The sequence below is a fragment of the Ictidomys tridecemlineatus genome, chromosome 1 (assembly GCF_052094955.1).
Source record: "Ictidomys tridecemlineatus isolate mIctTri1 chromosome 1, mIctTri1.hap1, whole genome shotgun sequence".
In the NCBI taxonomy this organism is placed as follows: Eukaryota; Metazoa; Chordata; class Mammalia; order Rodentia; family Sciuridae; genus Ictidomys; species Ictidomys tridecemlineatus.
This window is the reverse complement of record NC_135477.1, coordinates 181459746-181484518: the sequence shown is the minus strand read 5'-3', so window position 1 is coordinate 181484518 and position 24773 is coordinate 181459746. Positions and strand designations below refer to the sequence as shown.

The 24773-nt window shown below is 54.5% G+C and overlaps 2 protein-coding genes across 2 annotated transcripts in view; one reads left to right on the top strand and one right to left on the bottom strand.

Annotated features, from left to right (window-relative positions):
- Positions 1 to 1034: 1034 nt before the first annotated feature.
- Efcab9 (EF-hand calcium binding domain 9) lies at positions 1035 to 5723 on the bottom strand. Its single transcript, XM_021732306.3, has 4 exons — positions 5510 to 5723; positions 2680 to 2828; positions 1864 to 2040; positions 1035 to 1267 (listed from the first exon to the last, which is right to left on the bottom strand). The coding sequence occupies exons 1-4, from the start codon at positions 5643 to 5645 to the stop codon at positions 1082 to 1084; spliced, it is 648 nt and encodes a 215-aa protein (XP_021587981.1). The 5' UTR covers positions 5646 to 5723; the 3' UTR covers positions 1035 to 1081.
- A 6635-nt stretch (positions 5724 to 12358) lies between these two features.
- Stk10 (serine/threonine kinase 10) overlaps positions 12359 to 24773 on the top strand; it is a 110021-nt gene continuing 97606 nt past the window's right edge. Inside the window, exon 1 of the mRNA XM_013362337.4 lies at positions 12359 to 12835. Coding sequence (XP_013217791.1) covers positions 12680 to 12835 — 156 coding nt within the window. The 5' untranslated portion in view covers positions 12359 to 12679. The remainder of the gene's footprint in view (positions 12836 to 24773) is intronic.

Genomic DNA, 24773 nt, shown 5'->3' with positions numbered 1-24773 from the left:
ATCTATAAATTGATGGTAATGACACCTGATTGACAGGGTTTAAAGGCTAAACAAAGCCAGCATGGTGGCCTGGCCTGTAATCCCAGCTATCTGGAAGGATGAGGCAAGAGGATCTCAAGTTCAAGGGCAGTGTGGGCAATTTAGCAAGCCCCTGTCTCAGAATTTTAAAAGTGCTGGGGATGTAAGCTCAGTGATAGAGCACCCTAGGGGGTTCATCCCCAGTACCGGAAAAAAAAATACATAGGTCATGTGAGTCACTGCTCACCCCATAGCAAGCATATTATAGACAGCTGCCATTACTAAAGTCATGATCCAGTCAGCCAGGGAGGTGTCACAAGCCTAATGCCAAAAATACTTTCAAATTATTCAAAGCATTAATTACACAAGAATTAAAAGTATACAGGGCATGCCATGATTACTCTAGTCAACACTTAACTCATCAGAGAGTAGTTCGGGTTCTGAGAACACAGCTGAGCCAGGCAGTGACACTCGCCCAGAGTCCAGCACCAGGGAGGCTGGGGCTGGAGGATCCCTGGAGTCCAGGTGTTGGAGACCAGCCTGCATAACATACTGAGACCCTGTCTTGAAAGAAAGAGAGAGAGAGAGAGAGAGAGAGAGAGAAAGAAAGAAATAAAAGAAAAGAAAAGAACAAGACAACCTCCATGTTCTTAGAGTCAACTCTTGACACGGAGGCACATCACCCCTGGCCAGTGTGCAGCCTGGCATCTAGGGGTCTAGACCTAAGGAAGGGGAGAGTAGAGGTGTGAGGGTTGGACCTGGCAGCAGAGATCAGGGGAGCTCTGCCCTGCAGCCGCCTGGCTCCAGGAAGTGTTGGTCACCCTGAACACACACACAGGGCCCTAGTGAGCAGAGCTGATCTCAAGAGCAGCCCTGTCAGCAGAAGGACAGAGGTTGGGCTGCCGCTAGTTGGGGTGCACGGCCCCGGGCTCTGTCCTGGCACCCCAGAACTGCCAATCCTGCCAACTGAGCAGAGTTCACCTGGACCCTCCGTGTATGGAAGTGGACAGCGAGGCCTGCGTGAATGCTCATATTTATTCTTAGACATGTGACAACTGTCATTTTAATGATATTCTCTACTTCTGGATCTCATTTTTTCCAAGAGACTCTTATGGCTCATGCCAACTTGTTGGAACACTTTCTTCATTAGCGAGGATTTCGATTTCAAGTTCTTTTTCTCCTTCCCTTTATTCTGGGATTTGTCCGTGGAGAAGATTGTATACAGCTTAAATTCCTTGTAATTAAGACGCTTCAGTTGGGAGAAAAAAAGAAATTATTTCAGGAAGGTTGGCTACTTTCTAGCATGACAATAGGCTTATTATCGTATTTAGAAGTTTGGAAACTCGGGCGCAGTGATTAGGACATGGTTGTAGTGTGATATCAGTTAGTGCCCAGGAAGAGCGCCTCTGTGGACTCTTAGGGGGACAAGGGTCAAGGGCAGATGCTTGGGCAGCCCCCAGGGCTCTTCCTAGCATGATCCAGCCTTTTCCACCTCAGCTTCCCTGTGTGCCCAGCAGGGACCCCCTCAACCTCACCATCTCCACCATGACCTGCTTAGGACTTTGCTCTTTGGACCCCATCCTAGAATTCCCCCTTTCTGCTAGTTCAGATCTATAAGCCTTTCCCAGCCAGTGCCACCCTGTGACACGCGTACTCTCACCTTGCAGGGGGGCTTCCAGGTCCACCATGTGGCACGAGCCCATCCCTGCCTCCAGGAGCCGTGCCCCTATCCCCCAGTTTCGGATCCAGACCCAGGCCTTGGGCTGCATTCTCCCCTGCCCTGCCCAGCCAGGCGCGTGGGGGGCTGGGGTCCAGACGCAGCCCAGCACAGGGTGCTGCACTCACATGGTCGCCCGTGATGTCGAAGTCGTGGAAGAGTTCTTTGAGCTCCTGTTTCTCGATGTTGAAGAGGAATCTGTACATGCAGAAGTTGTCGGGGCCGATCTTCAGGTCCCCGTCCAGATCTAGCAGGTCGAACACAGGCCGAGAATGGCGGTACATGAACTGTTCTTCCAGATGGTTCTGTTTTGAGAGAAATATGTAAGACAGGAACAGGTTGGCCTGCCTTCCACACCCAGCGGCCCCGGGCTTGTTCAGTCGGCACCTTCCCTGGAGGGCTGCATGCGAGGGGCTGCACCCCGCAGGAGACATCAGCTGGCCATCCTGCAGCTACAGCAGCCCACTGCCTCACCCAGGAGACCCTGGGGAACACGGTGGCACTGGGTGGGGCTGACTACCCAAGGTCCCTTTCAAGGAGTGGAAAGGTGCAAGTCCACAGAACTGGACGTGGAGCAGCCGGACCTCCGAGGAAGCCCCTCCCTTCATTGATCCTGCAGAAAACTCTGGGCAGAAAGCTGGCGGGGCACTGGAGGTCACTGATGGAGAGCCCTCAAGGGCGGCAGGCGGGTGGGGCCGAGGTGAGAGGAGGTGGGTTGTGGGAGGGCTGCAGGTGGGCAGGGCCGCCTGGGGCATGGCGCAGACCTGCAGGTTCTGGACAGATCATCCAGGAGCTAAAGTCACACCCCCTCCTTTTTCCTTCCTCTAGTTTGTAGTGAAAGGAGGGAAAACTAGAAAGTGCTACCTGTGGCCAAGGGCAGGCAGCAGCCAGGTGGAGGCAGCGGCCAGCTCAGCCTCCTCAGGCCGGCCTCGTTCGATACTTGCCTGGTGTGACAGCAGAATGCAAACCAACATGTAGAACTGCTCGAAGCCAATCTCGCCCATGGCGTTCCAGTCCAGCATGTCGAATACCATCTTGATCTGTCTCGGTTTCAAGTTGGTGATGTGGCAGAGGAAGTGGAAGAAGAGCACATCTGTGAAGGGCGGTCAAGAGAGGGTCGGTCCAGAGCAGCTGCAAACATCAGCAGCTGGGGGCCTCCTGGACGGCAGGGATGCCCGGTGCCCACTGCATGGGCAGGAGAATGATGGGATGTTGGTTCTGGCTTCCCCAATTCCTCCCACAGCCCCTTGGGCCCACACTCTCTTGAGCTGTGTGGACAAGCATTGGGCCCGGAGGCGTGGAGAAGGAGGCTATGGTCAGGGCTGACCCCAGCCACGTGCTCCGAGCTGTAGAAGTCCCTGTCCCTGGCATGGAGGCAAGGTCACACACACACAGGCACAGTGTGCTCCTACCTGGGAGGGACAGTTTAATTCTCTCTGGGAGATGCCAACATTTTACCTGGGCCTTTATTTTGAGATAATTAAAATCAAAGGAACTTAAAAAATTCCTCTTCTAGAAAAGTATCGATGACCCTCAAGGATACATAAGCAGACGTGTTTGGCTGGGACGAGAAGGGAGCAGACCTTGTGGCCATCAGACACGCAGGGCATTTAACACACCACACCTCGGTGACCTCCCGCAGCCTTACAGGGAAAAAGGCACCACCCCCTCAATGGGCGTTCCAGCCACTTGGGGGCTTATAAGCACAGATTCTGACTCAGGAAACACGGGCAAGGCTGGGTCCACATTTCTGCACTCCCAGGGGATGTGACTGGTGGCAGCTGAGTGGCAGAGCTGGGCTTCCCATGGGGTGGACGGGACTCTACAGCCTTGCCCCTTCACAGTGGAGCCGGATCTTCTGTGCATGAATTAAAGCACATTCAGTCAGACAGGATAAATCACCGTGGTGTAGACACGAGAGGAGGCCCCACATGCCGTGCCGCCCCTGGGCCTCGGGTCCTGGTGAGCACAGGATGGGTTAACAGCGGGCCATTCACGTATGCAGTGTGTGTGGCTGTCCACAGTCACAATGAGGAATTTTCACGTGAACCTGTCAATGTGTAATCCCCCCCTTGCCTGTTGGTTACAGAAACCACATCCTGAGCCAGGTGCGGTGACACACACCTGTGATCCCAGCAGCTCGGGAGGCTGAGACAGGAGGATCACAAGTTGAAAGCCAGCCTCAGCAAAAACCGAGATGCTCAGCAACTCAGTGAGCCCCTGTCTCTAAATAAATACAAAATAGGGCTAGAGACGGGGCTCAGTGGCCGAGTGCCCTGAGTTCAATCCCCAGTAGCCCCCCACCCCCCAAAAAAGAAACCACCTCTTGGTTCCATGAGTATGTGAGCCCTTCCTTGTCATCTAGAGTCCCACTGAAGCTAAGAGCACAGAGAACCCACCGTCACAACGTCAGGATCTGGGGGTCTCCATGGCCTCCTGGTCTCCTTTCCATGCCCCACCAGGTCTGAACAGCAGGGAGCCGCCCAAGGTGATGTTGGGTGCTTGCTCCCTGGGAAAGGTTTCCCGCGGGACCTAATAGCTACTTAATAAATGCAGTTTTGAAACCAGCTGACTCTGGCCACTGGGCTCCGAGGACTCAGGTCAACCCTGGCACCCCAGGTGAGCTTTAGGGTCACGACTTCAGCCTTTCAAGCCAAAGTGTTCCTGGCTTGACCTCAGGTGTGTATCTTCCAGGCATGATTGGTTACTATGGAGACCAGACCACCCAGCAAACGGTCCAGAGACCCAGGTGGGCTGTGGAGTCAGAAAGCCCTGGGTCTTCGCCTCGGGCCTGGTGCACAGCCAGGGAGCCCACAGCTGCCTTCTCTGCAGACTTGGCAACATACGAACCTCAACTGCTACGTCAGGGGGGAACCCGAGGATGCCTGGTGGCAGCTGAGTGGCAGAGCTAGGCGCTAGGCTGTGAGGAGAAGCTGTTCTCTCTTGATTTTGTTATTTCCGCCATGCTGTATTCAGCCTGGGGCCTGGGGCCTTGTGCTAGCTAGGCACCTGCTTCTCCATCGAGTCCCAAGCCCCTTTATCATTTGCTTTTTAAAATTAAATGAATTCTTGGAAATCTCAACTGGGGGACACCCTTCTTACGAATGATGTCAGTCTCTTGAGTTTGGGGGTGCACTCGAGGATGGGATAACTGATTTTTTACTCAATGCTAAAAAGGTGTTTTAATGGGTCTCTCTTAGTTCGTGGGCTCAATGGCAGGACTGGGACCATCGGTGTTCTCTGGTCACTCACAAGCAGCACCAGAAGGGTCACTGGACCATCTGACACCAGCTCCCACTGGACAGGCTAGAAGGAGAGTCTTGCTGACAGGGGCCTTGGCCTCCAATAATACTCACAATAACCACGACCCTTCCTTAAGTCACCAGCTGTGCCAGGCACTGTGCTAAGCATGGTCCCCTCTGAGGTGGACTCCTTGGTGAGTGCACACGCGCTGGGGACCCAACCCAGGACTCCTGTGCCCTGCCACTGAGTACACCCCAGCCTGGGATCCCCTGTACTTCTAGGTAGCAGCCTTGAAGCAGATGCTTCCAACTACCATAGCGTGTTGGGTGGACCACCCATTAGTAGTGGGTGGACTTGTCCCCGGCCTGCTCCCCCAGTCCCTACAAACAGCCACCCGTCTCAGCTCTCGGTTGGCCATTCCTGTCTGTGTGTCCTCTGGAAGAGGACAAGTGCTCGCTCAGTGTTTCCTGGCTCTGAGTTTGCCTGGGCATCAGCCACCAGCCAGAAGGGGAGCCTGCGGGCGGCACGGACCGTTCAAGGTGTTTCTGCGGTGCACGTCCAGCAGGTAGAAGTACTCCACCAGCGCCTTCACGTTCCGCAGGGACAGTAGGCAGTATATCTTGTCCAGGTAGAGGTACCACAGGAAGGACCCTTGTTTCAGTTTCATCTCGGCCCCTTGCAGCCAGCGGCTCTGGTGGCCTGAAACAGAATGGAGGGTTCCGCCTCGGAACTGGAACGTTGGGCAGGGCCTCTGAGCAGGTCTGGCCACAGCAGGGGACACGCCCGGGGATGAAGGTAAACCACTTCTTTCCACCTCTGGCTCTGCTCTGGGTATCATTGTCCCCACTCTCTTGTTACCACGATGACCCCTCTGACACTAAAACAGCCTCCTGAAAGGGAATCGGGCGGCTTAGCAGCGCACAGCAGATGTGCCACCTCGCAAAGGTGTGCTGTGCCCTGCTGCCCGGACAGCCGACAGGAGGGACATGGAGAACCACACCAAGTACCAGAGGGACCCAGGGCGTGGTCAGCCACATAAGGCCCAGGGAAGGACTTGGATCCAGAGCGCAGGTCAGAGGAGCAGGTGAGGCAGGAAGCCACCAGAAAAAGGGAGACGGCGGACAGAGCTTCAGCAGGAGGTCCTGCCAGAGAGGGGACCAGGAAGGCCACCCGGCCAGCCTCAGGCTGCTCCTTCTCTTTCTCCACTGGTGACAAGGGACGCAGGGCCACACGGGGGCTAAGCACGCGCACTGCCACTGAGCCACCTCGTCCCCCCCACACCTCATCCCTGTCCCCAGCTTTTATTTTTTATAATGGACACACCAGGCATAGCCAGTGGTGTGGGCAGCGCCCACCTGACCATCAGAGCCAGGACAGTCTCGCTCTGCCACCACCGAGGGGCTATTTTGAAGCAAAACCCAGACAGAAGAGCTCATCTGTAAATATCTGAATATGTATTTGAAAAAGAGGGACTTCTTCATCTTTCAACATAACTGGTGGCCACTATCAGAACACAAAATGAACAGAAGCGGGGCTCGGCTGGGGCTCAGGCTGGGCTCAGCGGTAGCGCCCTTGCCTGGCCGGTGCGAGGCACTGGGTTCGATTCTCAGCTCCAAATATAAATAAATGAATAAAATAAAGGTCCATCAACATCTAGAAAATACATATTTTTTTTAAAAAAAAATGAACATGAATCATTCCTAAATGGCATCAGATATCCAGGGGACATTCAAATGGTCTTAATTGTTGATTCTGAGTTTTAATAGGTGATTTTTAAAGTCAGGAACCTAAACAGATCTATGTATTGGTTACAACGCTCCTTCTGTTCTCGTTTTTCTTGTTCTTTTTTTACTTCTCTTTCATCTTTCTCTTACAGTTTATTTCTTGAAGCGTCCAGATTGTCATGTAGATGAGAACATTCTGGTTTTACAGATTTATCCCCAGAGCATTAACATATCCCTCTGTATCCTGTATTTTATATGAAACTACCAGTTAGATCTAGAATAAAAGCTCTTTCAGAAAAAGACCAATAAAAGGAGACAAACTTTTACAAGTGTGATAAGAAAGGGCAAAGAAGATTTTAAAAATTAAGAATGAAAAAAAAACAACTAATGATATAAAATATTAAAATATATATAAGAATATTATGCACAACTTTTTACTATGAAACTTCATCCAATAAATGTATAATATAAGCCCCAAGTTTGAGTCATGGGTAATTAAATTTTTTTCTAGCAGGTGTGGTGGTGCATGCCTATAATCCCAGCTACTTGGGAGGCTGAGGCAGGGGGATTGCAAGTTCAAGTCCAGCCCGGGCAATTTATCAAGATTCTGTTTCAAAATTAAATAAAAAGGGGCTGGAGATGCAGCCCAGTGGTAGAGCACTTGCCTAGCATGCACGAAGCCCTGGGTTCAATCCCCAGGACAGCAAATAAATAAACAAAATAGCAAGGGCTAGGGATGGAGGTAGCTTAGTGGTATGGTCCAGCACTTGTCCAGCTTGTGCAAGGGCCTGAGTTCTATTGCCAGTACTGCAAAAAATGGGGGAAAAACAACGATTTCCCCCTTATTTTCCAAATTTAAAACAAGTGAAAATACTTTTAATAATATTTTATTTAACCCAGTGTGTCCAATATGTTTCAAGTTGTAATCAATATTTTTTAGAAATTATAATCCTGTGTCTGTTTGGCACTTCTTTAATTCTCAGTGCAGATGAGTTACACTCCAAGTGCTCACTGGCCACAGAGGGCTGGTGCTTCCGCACTGGACAGCAGGAGCAAGATACAGGAGACACTCTGCCAGGACTGGCTCGTGATGGAGTTCAACCTAACCCATCACTAACAATAACCAGGTACCCAAAGGATAGGCTCAAAGAGGTGCTGAGCAAAGACCTGGCTCAGACGGTTTTATCCAATCATCAAAGAACAAATAATCTAAGCTGTTTCAAAGCAGGTCTGATGTCATCAACACGGCAGAGCAGGCTGTGGGGACAAGCTTCCTCCCCAACAACTGACAGCTCTAAGGGTGAAATCACGGCAGCACTGAAGGAGTCCGTGGGTCACGGTTTCCCAGAGCAGTGGTGCAGAAGGAAAGCCTGTGCACACCCAGTAGGTCTACGCCCTCTCTGTAAGGGCCCAGTGAGACCTCAGAAATAATTTCTCAAGGAAATTAAACCTGTAAGGAACAAGCACACTGTGTTCAAGAAGCGGCAGAAGCCAGAGATGGTGGAGCCTTCAGAGATGAGCTCACCACCACAGCCACGGGACAGTTATGTTTCTGCTACAGTAAAAAACACTCCATTTATTCATTTCGTGCTGGGGACGGAGCCAGGGCCTTGCGCACAGCAGCCAAGGCTCCACCTCTGAGCCCAGCCCCAGCCCAGGATCCTTTGGTAGGGTTTCCACGCCCCGCAGTCACTGGAAGTGTGGCTTAGGCTGGGGTCAGCTCCAGGCAGATGGTGGCGCAGAACTGAACTGGGTTGCGGGACCCCCGGCTGGGGTCTGCAGAGAACCCAGAATGTTTGGTGTTGGAGAGAAACCACCTCCCACTGGGTGGCAAGGAGGGAAGCAGGAGAGTGTGAGTGAGAGTCCTGGTGGAGAGTGTCAGTCAATTTTTCCATCTCCCCGACCCAAAGAACTGGCAAGAGCGATTTTGAAGAGGAAAAGTTCATTTGGAGATCAGGGTTTCAGAGGCGGCACACCCACCTGACACGGTCACCACGAGGCTCATCCCCACCAGGGATTAATCCACTCTCCCCGTCTGACCATTGCACCTCCGAGCCTTCTTGTAGTGTCACACCTGAGCTTTTGGGGGACATCATACCTAAACCACAAGTGCTTCCCCATGCAACTGCACGCTCACTAGAATCGCCAAAATTAAAAGGACTAGTGCTGTCTGAGCCCCAGGAGCCCCCGCCTCTCTTTTGGAGATGGAAACACCACGATTCCAACAGAGCAAGAGTTCACTACTCTGCAGATTAGCCGGATAATTTCTTACAAAATTAACCACACATTTAACATGGGACCCGGCAACAGTACTCCTAAGCACACCCATGGAAAACAGAAATACCCACCTGTAGGGAAATATCCATCGCTGGGTTCATGGTGAGACCCTGCGACAAAAGGTTACTTAGTGTTCACTTCATGGGATATGGGAGTCTTCCTAAGCCAATGAAGACCGGAAGAAATAGGTAAATGTGTGTGGTTTTAGGCTTAGGTTTGGAGAGTGGACAGCCCTAGAGACACGTGACTGCAGGCCTACAGGGGCATGACGGCCAGGCCATGCGTGGGGCAGCTCAGCAAGGAAAGTCTCTTCCATCCTTACTGCCGCATGCGTGTTTAGCTCTCCTATCCTTTGGGTCTGGAAAGGGCACCCAAAGATTCTGTGACCTGCTTCTGGGGAGAAAGGGCCAGATGAGGGTGACCTTCCTGCTTCTGCTGTTTTCCAAACACCAACGTGCCATATTTCAGAGCAGCGTGTCCTATAGCCTGACATATCCATGCAGACTCACATGCAAATGTTCACAGCCACTTATTAAAAATAAAGAAGGAATGAAACAACCGTTGAGGGGATTCACATCATGGTATATCTATAAAAGGGAATACTACCTAGCAATGAAAAGGACTGGACCACCTATACACTGAACACCATGCTGACTCTCAAAAGCATTATGCTGAGGCCCAGGATGTGGCTCAGTGATAGAGCCTTGCCCTGCATGTGGGAGGCACTGGCTTTGATCCCTAGCATTGCAACCCACACACAAAAAAGCTAGACACCAAAGAGCATATACGTGGTGTCCCTGTAGACTTGTCAAAACTCACTGAACACTATGCTTTATTTATTTATTTTGTGGAGCTGGGGATGAAACCCAGGGCCTTGTTCATGCAGGGCAAGTATTCCACAACTGAGCTATAGCTGCAGCCTGAACACTATTCTTTAAATAGGTGCATTTTATTAAACGTAAATTAAGCTGCAGGAGGTTGATTTTTAAAAATTAAAAAAAAATCAGTTTTAAATTAAAGCTAGAATGTAGTTCCAGAAAAACATATGGGGGAAAAATAGATTGGATAACATCAATATAGCTTATCTTTGTTCACCAGTAGACACTATGGCTAAAGGTAATAGATGAGAGGTTGGGAGAAGACTTTGCAATGCCTAAACCCAAAAAGAGCATCTAAAAACAATTCCTTCAATCAAAAAGTAAGACAGGAAATCTAATATGCTCTGAACAAGCAAGTCAAGCTGAAATTTAAACATCTAACAAAATTATGAAGAAATAGCGATTGAAATCAAATTCCTGGGCTGGGGACATAGCTCAGTTGGTAGAGTGCTTACCTCAAATGTACAAGGTCCTGGGTTCAATCCCTAGCTCCACACACACACACAAAAAAAATCAAATTCCTAGCATGAGTAATTTTGCCAAATGAACCTAAATGTTATACATAATTATAATACTCTAATAAAACACTATGAAGACACTCATTAGTAATTAAAGATATGCAAATGACAACAATATTTATCAAACAGATAATTCCTAGTTGTTGCAGAAAACAGAGGACAAGAATACACACACACACACACACACACACACAATGTCCAGCTCTCTCCTTCACTCATCCTGGGTTCAAGGCGAGGTCCTCTAACAAAAGACAGATTAGCAAGGCAAAGGCACCCAGGTTACTTAACAGAAGTTATTAGTTGTTTCAAAGCAGTCGTTCGGATTCTGTTGAACCTCTTTTCCCTTAAATTTCGAGGTATAATTTGCATATCATAAAATCTAGTCATTTACAAAAAAATAAAAAAGGAAGTTAATTGGGGCAGACTTACCAAGTTGAGAAATTGTCACTATAATCCAGTTTTAGAAGAACATTTGATCACCCCAAGATCCCTCTCCTCCACTTACAAGTTACTCCTGTTTCATACCCAGTCCCTGGCAACCGTCTGTCTCCTGTCTGTCTGAACTTGGCCTTCTCTACACATTTCATATTAATGCAGTCACAGAATGCAGTCTTTGGGGTATCTTCCTTCACCTAGCACATTTTTGGATGAATCCCGGTGGCACCCCCACCCCCACCCCAGCTATCGGGCTGATGGGAGCTCTCTGAGCCTCAGCCTCCCCAGACCCCATCTCCCAATGGGGGAATGGCCCTCTGCCCGCACTACAGCTGGTCATATGGTCTGAAACCCAAGGTTGACCTTTGGGTTTGTTCATGTTCCACTCAATGGAAACAGTCTTGGGTGGCATTTCCTCCTTTTAGTGATAAGACTCTTGAAAGTTCTGAGCACGAAGTGGTGGTGGGAACATTTTGAACTGCTTGGCAACATTTAGCCAGGGCACCCTTTGCATAAGCATTAGCGGCACCACCGTCTTTAGTTCCAAATTTGCTGCTCCTACGTTGCCCAAGGGATATTTTCCAAGCACCAAGAACGGGGGGAAAGTACCTCCACCTCCACGAGGATGCTTCCCGGAGGTGGGGGCTGCTGGATGTGACATTCGCAGACTCTGACCTGTTCACGAGGGAGGGTTGTCATGATAAACCGCGCCCCCAGGAACCCAGTTAGTAGATTTAGGTGAAAGCATTTGATTTTAGCTGATCGTCTATAGGTCACAAGCAGGTAGCAGCCGCAACAGTGCGGGGAGTCCAACCGCCAGGATCAAGGACGACGGTGGTCTAAGAGGTCTTTGGTTTCATCTGCAATGCGCTCATCTTTTATTTAAACTGGGAAACAAGTAAGAAAGTTTTTATTTATCAAAAAGACAGGAAATCATGAAACATGAGATAATAAATCCAATGGAGCTCCCAGTCCTCGAACCTGGCAGGTTTGTGGGGTGCGGGAATTGGGGGGAACCCCGAGAAGCTAGACCGAGCCGAGAACCCCCGCCCCTGACTGCGGCTGCAGGGGCGCAGCGTTTGCGCACTAGGAGGCAGCACTGGGCTGAGAAACCCGCGGCGGACTGGTAGCCACGGTGCGTGCCCTGGGGTGTTTCCTCGCCCACCGGGCGTCCCCACCTGCAAAGTGGGGACGATCAGGACAGCCTGGCAGGGTGAAGCGAATTCCATGAACTGATGTGGTCACCTTCTTGGCACTGACAACGATCAGTGGACGCTCGAAAACTTTCAACTCGATGGCTGTCCCTCGTGCTCCCATAAAATTCTGGGGAGCTACGGAGCTGGCCCCTCGGATCCAGGACCGACTCGCTTAGTGGTTCCCCAAGCTCTCCAAAGTCCAGCCGGTGGCTCCCCGCGGGCAGTGCGCGGGGACTACAGTTTCCAGAGTGCCCTGCGGCGACGGGCGGAGCCGGGGAGCGCCCGCAGCCAATTAGGGGGTCTCGGGGCGCTGCCGGGGAGCGGCAGGTGGAGCCGGCAGGGAGGGCGGGCGTGGGGCCGGGTCCCCGAAAGCGTCCGGGAGCTCGCGATCTGGGCTGCGCGTGGGGCACGGCGCAGCGGGGCGGGCGCTCGGGAGGCGGCCAGGGGACTGGACAGAGTGGGGCGGGGACGCGGCAGCCTGCGCGGTTCCGGGTGCTCCCGCCGCGACGTTGCCCAGGGCGCACTTGACCCGGCGGGCTGCGGGGAAGGGCGGATCTGGGAGATCCCCAGCGCCGCTGCGTCCTGCTATCCCTCCTCCTCGCGGCGCCGGAGCCACAGCCAGAACCCGAGCCCGCGCCCGCGCCACCTCGACCCCGGCCCGCGCGCCCCGGCCATGGCTTTCGCCAATTTCCGCCGCATCCTGCGCCTGTCTACCTTCGAGAAGAGAAAATCCCGCGAATATGAGCACGTCCGCCGGGACCTGGACCCCAACGAGGTGTGGGAGATCGTGGGCGAGCTGGGCGACGGCGCCTTCGGCAAGGTTTACAAGGTGAGGGCGCTGGAGGTGGGTGGCCCAGTTCGTGGCGCGGCTCCGGAAAGCAGGAGCGCTGGCTTCTGCTAGCCCCGCCACGGCTCCGGAGGGCGCAGAGGACTGCCCAGCCCTCAGCTCCGGGGACCCCGACCCCTGTCCGGGTGACCCTGGCGTTTGTGAGAGAACCTTATTCTCCCTGCTAGTCCTTGCGCGCTGGGCGCCCCCTCTGGGCACTGTTGTCGCCCCCGCCCCAGCTCAGTTTTCGAACACTTCCTGTGCGTTGGGCGTCCGGCACTGTGCTTGGCGCTGCTGGGGGAGACAAAGGGACGGTTATGGGATTCTCAGCATCCGTGAGGGCCACCCGAGGCACTCTCCAAACACTGTGATGCGAGGCATACTTGTTAAGCAATGTCACACAGAATGCTTAGGCACTGGGGACACACTTCGCTGTGCCTGGGACGGTTGAGTTGGGGACACCTAAAGATGAGCCAGAGACAGGGAGGGCAAATTGTGGCCCCTAGTATGGAAGATGAGACTGGAAAGGTGGGCTGGGGCAGGGCAGAGGGGGAGGTCTGGGTCCTGTGCCTGCTGAGCTGCGGGGAACAGATTTTATTTTGTACATCTGAGTCACAGTTGGGGAGGCTTCCAGACTGCAGTTACCTCTCGCCTGGAGGAAGACCAGGGCAGGGCTCTTTTGTGGAGGGGTGGGTGGGGCAGAGCTGATTAAATCTCATCGAGTTGGCAAGCAGAACTTGTCTGGGTTCTGCATTATGAGCCAATGCTGAGTGCTCCATTTCTTTTGGGGACCCAGACACTTCTGCTTGACTCCACCCTTCCCCTAATCTCCTTTCACCTGGGAGATATATATATATATATATATATATATATATATATATATATATATATATATATATATTTCCCTCCCTCCTGGGCCAGGCAGTGTCTGCAGCTTCTGGGCTCAGGCTCCTCCTGCTACAGCCTCCCAAGTGTCAGGGACTACAGATGCACACCACCCCAACCCAGCATCCCCTAGGGAAACTTGGATTGGGAGACTCCCACTTGTTGAGCTGGTGTGTATCTCCAGGAGGGCCAGTCCTTCCCAAGCCAGCTGTCACTCTCCTTGGGAATTGTGTAGCTTGGAGGCCACTCCAACCCTTTCAGGAGGCTGAACCACAGAGAGGGTTTCTCTAGGACCCCCCCAGGACCTGGCTTTCTGTAACCTGAAATTGGCCTGGAACCTCATTACCTAAGTGTGGTCCCTGGAAGACCTGCATTAGCGTCACTGGGGAGCTCTTCAGAAATGCAGAAGATTCCTGATGATCCCTAAGCAAATCGATGTCAGAGAGGCCCTGCTCCAGAGACCTGGCGTGCTGGAGGGTTTGAGGCCAACCATGGCCCACGTGGATACTTCTTTTGTAACCACCTCCCCTCTGAGCCTGCACTTCCTGTTACAGGGCTGGGAAACCCCCACTGGAGCAAAGGTCCTGAGTTGGAGAGGCAGGCCCCAGTGTGACAGGGTGACTTTTAGACTGCCCTCATCTGCTGCCCCTCTCTGCCTGCCAGCACTCAGGGCCCTCTTTATTCTTCAGGGGCATCCCCTCGGCCCTGCCCGTCTCCCTGAAGCCATGCTGGTGTCCTTGCTTGCCTTGGGCTCAGCCTGCCCCCACAGATGCGTGTTGGCCACTGTGAGGACGGTTGGACCCTGGTGAGCTCCTAGGCATCAGCCTCCTGCAGAAGGTGCAGCTGGTGGTTCGGGCGCATGCTCCTGGCTCTCCTGGACTGTTTTTCTCTTAGCTTCCTGTTCACTGCCCTCTCGATCCCCCGCCCCCTGAGCCCTGATGTGGTTCATTTTCATCTGAACCTAAATGCAGAACTTTGCTTTCATGCTGGCAAACCTGCCCCCTGTCTTCCGGATGTCATTCCCGCCGGCTACAGCCGGCTCAAACTCCCCCGTGACTCCAGCAACTTCATACAGGGGACCCTGTCTGACCCACAAGTTTTTTGTCCTCTCCTGGGTCCCTGTAACACAGAGATCTTTTTTTTTTTATTTTTAAATGACTACATTTCCCAAAGCTGCGAGTTGGCAGTACCAAAGCCCCCTCCCCACCTCTGTACCCACTATCTTCTCATAATTCAGACTAGGGCAAACCAGATGGCGAGGGCCCTGTGCTGATGGTACGTACACCTGGCTAGTCTGTCTCATCACGAACCGCAGAGCAAGGTCTTGGCCAACGTGGGACCGCAGTCACACAGGCAGTCACACAGCTGAAAAATCCCTATGGCCTGGTGAAGTCATAGGGCCTAATTCCTTGCATGTTTGTGGTGATGCTGGTGACGCAAACCTGTGCTGCCACCGGCATCAAGGTAAGGCGTGCTGTAAGGCTGCTGTGATGTAACCGCGAATAGGACTTGATAATAAAGGGCTGTTGCTGGCTTATGCACTCACTATGGATAGTTTTTATCGTCATTTTAGAGTGCCTTCCTCCTGATAAGCAAAGTTGACTGTAAGAGTGTGACCTGATAAGCTGGCCTAAGCCTGCAGCATCTCTCTCTCTCTCTCTCTCTTTTTTTTTTTTGGTGCCACTGGGAATCAAACCAGGGCCTTGTGCATGCAGGACAAGGGCTCTACCACTGAGCCTCCACCCAGTGTCTCCTGATTTCAGAACTTCCTCTTGTGCTTGACTTAATCTTGGGTTGTGCTGTTCACCATGACCCTGGGAGCAATAGGCTGTGATCTCTGTATCCTGTGGCCGAGGACTATAGTGGGCCATGCTGCGTAGGTTTGTGTGAGTGCACTGCATGATGCTCTTGCAGTGACGAATTCACCTGACCCTGCACTTCTTGGAACATGTCCCCCTCCTCTCGTGACGCACAGCTATATGATCAACTTGGCTTTGTTACAGAGCCAGGGCCTGCTGGGAAACGGAGGCAGCCAAAGACCCCTCTTCAAACCTAATTCTTGTGATCCAGTCAGAAAGATTTCAGCCATGTCACTCAGAGGAACAGGAATGGGTTTATTGAAGGGATAGGAAAAAGGAAAGCGGACACTCCCAAAGGAGAGAGTGGGTCCTCTCAGAGAAGAGAGGGACAATGTCCCTCTTCTGTGTTCCAGTTTTATTAGGGATCGCAGAGAAGTTTCCAGAGAGTCCTGCCCAGGTCCACCTCTTGAGTTCTGACTGATGGCAGGGTGACATCAGATTTTTAAGTCCGCACCGTTATGGCCACTCTAGGTCACCTGGGTCCATGCTGAGCAGTTTTAATTGGATCCTTAACCATGCATTCTTACAGATTATGGTTAGGAGGAACTGTCCTTATGTCCCTGAGTTTTAGGATCTGGTCACCAAGTCTCCTGGGTACCTCCCATCGACATTATCCTGGGCCTACATTTCTCCTGAGGTTAACAGGTAGTCTGCTGAGGAATGTGGCACATCCTGTCCACGAAGGCCAGGCAGGGCTGCAGGTAAATTGCTTCTTGGAAAAGAAAGCATGTGGGGGTCAGCACAGTGGGCCCCTTTTATGGAATTACTCCTTAACCTCTTGTTCCCGCCATCCTCATCTGTCTGTCCCCTAACAGCCTAGCATGAGATTCTCTGCTCTAACTCAGCCTTGTCTTACATGTGGAGATTAGAGGGCCCAGAGGGAAGGGGACCAAAACCAAGGCTCTCCGTCAGTGTACACTTTTTGCTTATTCACCAACTAGGGAAGACCCATGTAGATCGGAGCTCCCTGGGCCAGGCTGCCTATACCGCAGGGGTGTGGTCCACGTAACCCCTGGCAGCTGAGGCTGAAGTCAGTATTGATTTTACCAGTGACCCTCTAATTGGGGACCACGACGCTTGCCTACTTCATAAGTTCAGCGACCTGGTCTCCATAGCAGCACGAGCCAGAAATTGTGTCTTGGTTTTATGGCTGGACCAGAGATTCCATTTTGACGTGACAGTTGGCTGTGACCTGGGGAAGAGGGCCAGCCTGTCTTAGACGCCTACAGCCGAGACGGGGTGAAGGCCTGCCTGGGACTTGTCAAGCCTACAGAAAGTCAAGTTCATCGCCACTGCCAGGGAGAACTCTGGCAGTTTTTTGATTAAATGCTCGTCCTGTGCTGGGCACAGTGTTACCTAAGTCACACACTCCTTTCAGATTATTTGATGAGATCCTTCACATGAGCAGTCTCCAAGGTATGGAGGCCGTTTCTTCTCCCAGATATCTGCCTCAGCCATAAAAGAGGAGGACCGGATTGATTAGCACAAGGTCAAGGTCCTTCCCACCCAAATCCCATGTTCTCCCATGCTGTGAGGTTTCCGAATCCTCATCATGGAAAAAAGCCTCTTTGCGCTGCAGGTGGGGAAGAGAGAGTGTGTCACGTGTGTGGTGGGAACTGCTGCCCTCAGCAGCGGGCAGGGGTCAGAAACAGGTGAGGTCAAACCAGGTGCCGGAGGTGGCCAGGCCAGGCAGCCGGTGGGAGTGAAAAGGGTCAGCTGTGGGCCAAGGTGAATTTTTTTTTTTTTTTTTTGCTTCTTAAAAATTACTTTGGCTTTGGTCTTTTTTTTTTTTTTTTTTAACCTTTAAACGTTTAAAAGGTTTTTCAACAAATTTGGGGGATACCAAAAAAATCACCCCAAGTTCCATCCAATACTGTGGACCTATTTTTCAGTGCTGGGTTGGAACCCAGGGCCTCCGGCTCACCACGGGAGCCCTCTGCCTCTGGGACGCCACAGGTTGGGACTTTTCTTTTTAGATGGAGTCTCATTGTGTAGCTGAGGCTGGTCTTGAACCCCTGGGCTCAGGTGACCCTCCTGCCTCAGCCTCCTGAGTAGCTGGGACTACGGGAGTGTGTTTACTTATTTGTTTATTTTTAAACATTAATGAGTCAAAATGGATAAAATGCTCGTCCTGTGCTGGGCACAGTATTACCTAAGTCACACACTCCCTTCTGGAAAGCGCGGCGCTACGCCAAATCTTGCAGTAAAACCCAGAGGCCTTGTGAGGTCAAGGGCATGACATTCGAACACTCAATCAGTGGTGCATTAAAAAAGGAAAAGATCAGAACCCCAAACAGTAACAGTTTCACTCCAGCCAGGCGGATAGGACGTACGTAAACATAGCAAGCATGGCACCTTACCTGTCGCTTGCTTGGGGACATGGGTGCTTCCTGTGGCTCAGGAAGCAGTGGAAGGAAGGTGTGAAGCCGGTGTGACCCGCGGGGGTGCAGGTGGTGGAGGTGCGGGCCTCTGAGGCTGCATCTGCCTCCATCCCCCTCCATCCTCTGATCATTTGCGTTCATCTGGGTTTTTTTGCAGACATGAGATTGCGCGTGAGTGGACTCCACCGCACTGGGGTAAAATCACTCTCCAGTGGCCGTTTTCAAAAGAAACATTTTAGCAGAGTTGACTCTATATTGATGAATAGCTTTGTTTATAAAAGTTCTTCTTGCATTTTAAATTAATGCTTCAGCTGGACTCCCAGAAGGGAATTGTCAGGTCGAAGGGCATGCCTGTCTGATGGTGATTTAAAAAAAATAAAATGTGACAGATTAATAGAGGCCCCCTTTGTCCCTTGCTCTTGCTGAGGGCCAATCCCGGATCCCCACAGACCCCCAGAGACCAAGGCCGCAGGTGCCCTCTCTCTGTGCTGGCTTTGGGAGGGAAGTGACATCCCATCCTCCCTGCCCAGATCAGATGGAGGAGGTTCAGAGAGTTGAGGGTGTTTGGGGCCCGCCCCCCCCCACACACTCCTCTCACCTCCACCCGACTTGTGGTGATGAAGCCTGGGCTTCCGCTTCCTCAGGGGCTGCAGAAGGACTCCTCCAGCCTCCTCCAGCCTCTCCCTCCACCCTCCTCCCCCAGCCTCCCCCCCTCCTCCTCCTCCGGAAAGGGAGCTGCCCCAGGCAGTAACCTTACTTCCGCTCAGCCTAGTATTTTTAAACCCAAGTCCATGCTATTGTGAGTGTGTTCCTGACTCAGTGCTAAGACCCAGGTGGCCTGCGCCTCCTGGGAGGAGGCCTGTCCTCTGGGCTGGGGCTGACCCGCTGTCCAGTGGGACAGTTCAAGTCCTGCTACTTGGCAGATTTTTCTGGCTTGCTCCAAAGTAGGCCAGGATGTGGGGAGCTAGATAGCCCAAACCGGAGCCCCGTCCACGACCCCCGTCTCCTGAGGTCACCTGACCTGGGAGAAGTTCCAGGGCTGTCCCCTATGGTCCCCAGAGCAGCCCAGGTGGCCCTGCTGCTGTAGCGAGCAGTAGCACAAGCTGGTGGTTAAGGTTAGAGATTTGGGGCTCGCTGGGATCTGGGTCCCATCCTGGCCCGTTTGGTCCCCAAGTCAGAAACCTGCTCAGAGCCTCTGCTTAATTCTGTCTCTGAGCTGGAGGTGCCCTCCGGGCTGAGCAGGGCTCAGGAGGGCCACAGGTAGCACCCGGCCCCCACCCAGGAAGTGGAGACACCACTAGTGGCGATGCCCTTGGTGACACTGCTGACACGGCAGAGGCCCTGGCTGGTTCCTGCTGCTCAGCAAGGCAGAGACTTGGGTGTTTGCAGCTCAGCCCTGGCTCCAGGGCCCCCACCCCACCTTGGCACCACCGATCCTGGGGCTGGGTGCTCGGGCGCTGCTCAGTGACCTGGCTGCTGGCCCTTGGTTGGGAATCGCTGCTTCCTGCAGGTGACCAGGCCTCCATCTGGCTCAGTAAAGTCGCCCCTCACTGCCCACGGGGGTCTTGTAACGGGCACTCCCTGGACACCAGAAGCCCACAGGAAATGGCGCAGTGATTGCTGGTGACCTGCGCACATCTTCCCGCTTTAAGTTGTGCCTGATCACTTACTGCACCCAGGACAGTGTGGCACCCTGGGTAAATGGCCGCTGTACTGCGTCGTTTAGGGAACTACTGTCAAGAAAAAATGCGTACGTGTTTAGTCCAGGTGCAATTCTCTAAGAGTTATTTTTGTGGTGGCGCACACCCGTCATTCCAGCAGTTTGGGAGGCTGAGGCAGGAGGATCGCCAGCTTCAGCAACTTAGTGAGGCCCTAAGCAACTCAGTGAGACTCTTTCTTTAAATAAAATATAAAAAAGGGCTGGGGATGCAGCTCAGTGGTCAGGTGACCCTGGTTTGATCCCCAGGACCAAAAAACACAACAACAAAAAGTTCTTTTCTGTCTGAGGTTAGTGGGTAACCACTGGTGGGTGCCCCCTCCTGCTGCGGTCATCTCAGGGTGTGCCCTGGAGATGCAGGCCTTGTCCAGGTAGGCCGTGGTTCATGTCCCAGCTGGCCCTCTGGGACGGTGTGACGGCAGGCGAATGGCCTGTCTCAGAGCCTCAGTCTCCCCATGTGTGCCGTGGGGTGGATCCAGCAGCCCCCATGAGCTGCGGTGAGGTTAGATGAGTGGCTGGTACCAAGGGGGTAGCTGGTGGCCCTGCAGGAAGGCGGTGGCCTCCCCTGCTGCTTCCAGTGTGAGCCAGGCAGCTGCCCCTGCTGGGCAGGTGGGATGGGTACAGGAAGGTGAGAGGAAGAGGCCAGCCCAGGAGAGAGGCCATCAGGAGCCTGGGGCTGCTGACTGCCATCCCTTCCACCTGGTGTGGCGGGGGATGGGGGTGTGGCCCTCGGGGTGGCCAAACCAAACGTGAACAGATGGCACAAAAGCCCAGATGTCCGTGAGCTCTGGAGGCCTCAGACCAGCCGGTCCCGCCGCCTGCTTCCCGCGGGAGCCCAGGACTGCGCTGGCCTCCCAAGTCAGGAGACGGGAAGAGTGGACCTGACGCTCTGTGGTCATCTCGGCATCTGATGACTCGCAGCAGGGCAGCGTTGCGGTGCCCCTTCTCCAGGCTGGCTGGAACCTCCTGTGTCACACTTGACGCACGTGGGGGTCTGGCCGCCCCCTTTCAGGGGCTCGGGAGTGGCGCGTGGCTGGTGGCTTCAGCGTTGGACAGTGCGGATCTGGCCTCCGGTTTGCTGCCCTCCCCTGGCCTGTCCTGACCCCATGGTCAGTGGGCTTGGGAGCAGGGTGTGGCCTGGGGTGCTGGCAGGCCTCAGATGACATTTGGGGACCGGCTCAGTCCATTCGGGCTGCAGATCCAAACATGGCCTCTCATCAGGAGAGGTTTCTTCCCCTGGTTCTGGGACTTGGCAAGTCCCAGGTCACGGCTCCCTCAGATCTGGTGTCACGGGCCTGCTTTCCCTGAGGTGGCCCTTCTCGCTGTGTCCCCACGGGTGGAAGGGAAGAACCAGCACCCTTGGGCCCACTTTGTTTATGAGGTCACCAGTCCCCTCCATGGGGCTGTGGCCCTCACCACCTCGTCACCTCCCCAGAGCCCCCAGCTCCTAAAACCATCACCCTGGAGGCTGGAATGTCAACATGAGGGCTTGAGGGGACGGAGACATTCAGACCTAGCAGCCAGGTCAAGAGGCCCTGAGTTCCAGGCTGAGCGGTTGGTACCTGGCAGGTTGGACCTCAGGTGACGTCCTTCCTGCTTAAGCCGAGCGGGACAGCCTGTGTGTTCTCGGGTGCCCTCTGTGGCCAGGGGACAGGCTGTGACCAGGGGGAAAAACTGCTGGCCCAGGGCTGCACACCTGGGGGAGGGCAGAGCACGTCCCAGGCCCAGGTGGGCTCCGTGAGTCAAGGCTGGGTTGGGTCGCAGTGGCCACACCTGAGCACCGAGGCCACCAGCCTGAGTCGGCCGTGGTGGCCCCTGTCCAGGACACTGGGAGAGCTCAGGACGCCTTGGCTCTTAGGATCCTCACTGAGCACCACTGTGTGCCGTCCCCGGGTCCCGCCCCCCCTCGCCCCCCAGGGAGGGACTCTCCAGGTTCTGTTGACCCTGCACCCTCTCCTGTCCCAGGAAGAGAAGCAGAGGCCCAGAGGGTTGTAACTTGCGTCACACAGATTTTTGGCAGGCCTGGGCCTCGAACCCAGATCTCTGACTGGGAGCAGGAGGGCCCCAGGTCACTTCAGTGTGCTGTCTCCCCAGGGCCTTGGCCTCTGTGCCCTGCGACACCACCCTTCTTCCCTGGCCCCTGGGCGTGGGGGTGGGGGAGAGGGTGTTGGTGGCCTCACTTGCAGGGGAAGTGGTGGGGGAGGGGCGGGGCGGGCAGAGGAAGTGGTGGGGGAGGGGCGGGCATTGCGGGACTCTGGGCCACCCCAGGCTGCTGGGACCACAGGGTCTGGGCTGGGGCGCCCTGGGCCTGCACAGCAGGAGGTGTGCGGAAACGCCCTCTGCTCACCTCCACACTCCTCCACACTCTCGCTTCCTCTTTCTGCTTCCTCTCTGCTGCACACCCTCTTCCTTCCCCTGGAGCCACGGAGTTCCCAGTCATCAACAGGTTGTTCTAAAGCCAGAACCGGCTCCAGGACAGGGAGGAGAGAGGGAGGAGGGAGCGGGTCCTTGCACTGAGACAGGAGCCAACCGCCAGCCTGGGCAGGGGGAGGAGGAACAGAGAATCATTGCCTCCCTGCCTCAGGACCTTTGCACTTTCTGGTCCTCTGGCCTCCAGTCTCCTGTGACCAGGCTGCTGGTCCTCCACCCAGAGTCTCCCACTCTGACTAGCTGACAGCTCCCTGTTCATTCCTTCAGAGCACCTGTCCCTCTTGTGTGTCTCCTTACTCATTTTCTCTGGCAGATGCCAAGTCCACAGAGGCCAGATGGGGGAGGGGTGGGAAGAGGTTGGGGCACAGGGTGCTCTTGTGGAGGAGTAGCTTCCACTGGGCTTCAGCAGAATTGTCCTGGCATCCGTCCTGGATGTCCTCCAGCTCCACTCATTTGCTGTGTGACCTTGGGCAAGTTAGTTCACTCCTCTGAGCCTCAGAGCTATAAAATGTAAATCAGAATAGTAGTTTGCACACGGACATGGTGCTGTGTGGCCAGCCCTCGGGCCCTGCTTGGCGCTCAGGAAGAGGCCAATGCGACTCCTGGTGCTGGCCAACTTCGGCTGGTCACTGGGCTTCAGAGGGGCGGACAGAGGCGAACTCCCCAAGGCCCTGACACCCCCTTGGCCTGGGTGGGTGCAGGCTGGGGCTTCCTAGGACTCTAGCTCGTCCCTACTGTCCCCTCTGCATAAACAGATCCGATCCCCAGAGGGCAGGAAGGCCATCAGCCTCGCAGGGACAAGGCAGGGCTGCTGCCAGCTCTGTCCTTCCCATGGTCAGGTGGCCATCAGGTGGCCGAGAGCACTCTGGCCCAGAGAGCACCCTGGAGGGAGACCAGGCTGTGCCTCTCCCCTGGTCCTTTCTGGAAAGCCAGCCCCCCCCCAAGCAGCCCCTGCTGTTAGCACAACCTCTGTCCCCAGGGAGGTGGCCTCCCTCTGGGCCGGGGCTTTGTGTCTCTGGGCTCTTGTCCTGGGGTGGGGGGCAACGAGCTCTTTCTGCAGCCCCTTCCTGGAGGCCCTGAGGTGATGGGAGCCCCAGGTCTGGGGCTGGTAAGCAGCGCTGGCCTCTGCCTGTCGGGTCCCTGCAGAACGTCCCTGTGGCCAGCGCAAGTGCCTGCAGGAGCCTCACCCCAGAGGCCCCTGACCTGGGCACTGTACCCACAGGTCTCAGCTGAGCCACTGGCCTTGGGCAAGAGCTGTCACCCCCTGAGCCTTGGTTTCCTTTTCTGCAAAGTGGGGATAATGGTCCCTGTCACTGTGGGCCCTGTAGTCTCGGGACGCACAGCCAGGGGACAGACCCAGCTCCCTTTTAGGTGTGGATTGGACATCGTGTTGGCCAGGACTCGGGGATGCAGGTCCGCTCATGTCTCTGGAGCGCTTTGGGAAGCACGTCAGTCACATCTTAGGATTCGGGGTGCAGCCTGTGTGACCAGAGGAGAGTGGCCACCGCAGAGTTGGCCAGGCAGGTGGTGGTCCTGACTTTTGGGTGGAGCAGTCTGCGGCTACTTGAGCTGATGTTGGCAACGGCGTTTGTGCTCCAGAGGACAGTTGGTGGCATACTGTGCGCATGGCGGCTCGGAATGCTGGTCTCAGAGTGAAGAGGTGGCCAGTGCTGACCAGGTGGGCAGCAGCCCACTCCTGGTGTCCTGCAGGCTGGCTGCTGGACGGCAGGCGGTTGCACATGTCCGCGAGGAAGAAGAAATGATGATCGGCTGGGGGAGGGACGCCCCGGGCATCCCGATCTGACCAGGTCACTTCCTATACCTGCTTGAAGTCCCACACTGGACCCCATGGGTGTGTCGGAGATGACGTGCCAATTAAAACATAAATCAGAAAGAGAAAGTGGCGATGGCCGACCGGCGTCTGCAGCTTGACCCTGGTTTTATAAAGCGTGGGGGGCAGCCTATGGGGGGAGGGAGACAATGGTGGCCTTGGGGTCCTGCCCTGGGCGCCGCCTGTCCATCACTCTCCCTGGTGGACTCCGGCCAGGCACGCAGCAGCTTCAGGCCAGTGTGTTGACATCTTCCTCTGTAAGGTGTAAAGTGATGAAGAGGCCACCTGAGGCCCCCGCAGCCCCCAGCTGGGCAGAGTAGGGCTGGCATGGCCACACAGTCCCTGGTGTGTCCCCGTGGAAGGAGATGCACCAGATGAGGGTGGCTTTGATTTTCTCCTGAACCGTCCTATTCTTCTTCGTGGAGAGGTACTATTTTTAGAGGAATATAAAGCGGCATGGAAAGTCCTGTTGATCCAAAAGGACAGGCCCCCCTGGACCCTGGGGAGACCGGAGCCTGCCTGGGCAGCAGGTGGGCCAGAGGACGCCCTGCACAGAGCCCAGGACAAGCCAGCGGGGGTCAAGAGGTCCTGCCTGAGAAGCTGCCCTCCCTTGCCTGCTCTGGGCCCAGTGCTCAGGAGGGTCCCCCTCTCCCATCTCAGGCCCTGGAGGCAGGGACTCGGCCACCCTCCACCCTCTCCACCAGCGTATCTCGGGGTTGGCCCCATAGCCACCTCTGGAAACGGAGCTCGGCCGCTCCCACAGGCCTGGCCAACTTGGACAGATTGCCCGGCCTCGGCCAAGGCCCCCAGGCAGATCTGGGGCCCTCATGGGGAAGCT

Coding starts and splice junctions, on each gene's coding strand:
- Efcab9 (XM_021732306.3), bottom strand. CDS start 5,645: ATGAAACTGAAACAAGGGTCCTTCCTGTGGTACCTCTACCTGGACAAG. Junction 2,829..5,509: donor CCGCAGAAACACCTTGAACG/GTCCGTGCCGCC, acceptor CGCCCTTCACAG/ATGTGCTCTTCTTCCACTTC. Junction 1,268..1,863: donor TCGACATCACGGGCGACCAT/GTGAGTGCAGCA, acceptor TCCCAACTGAAG/CGTCTTAATTACAAGGAATT.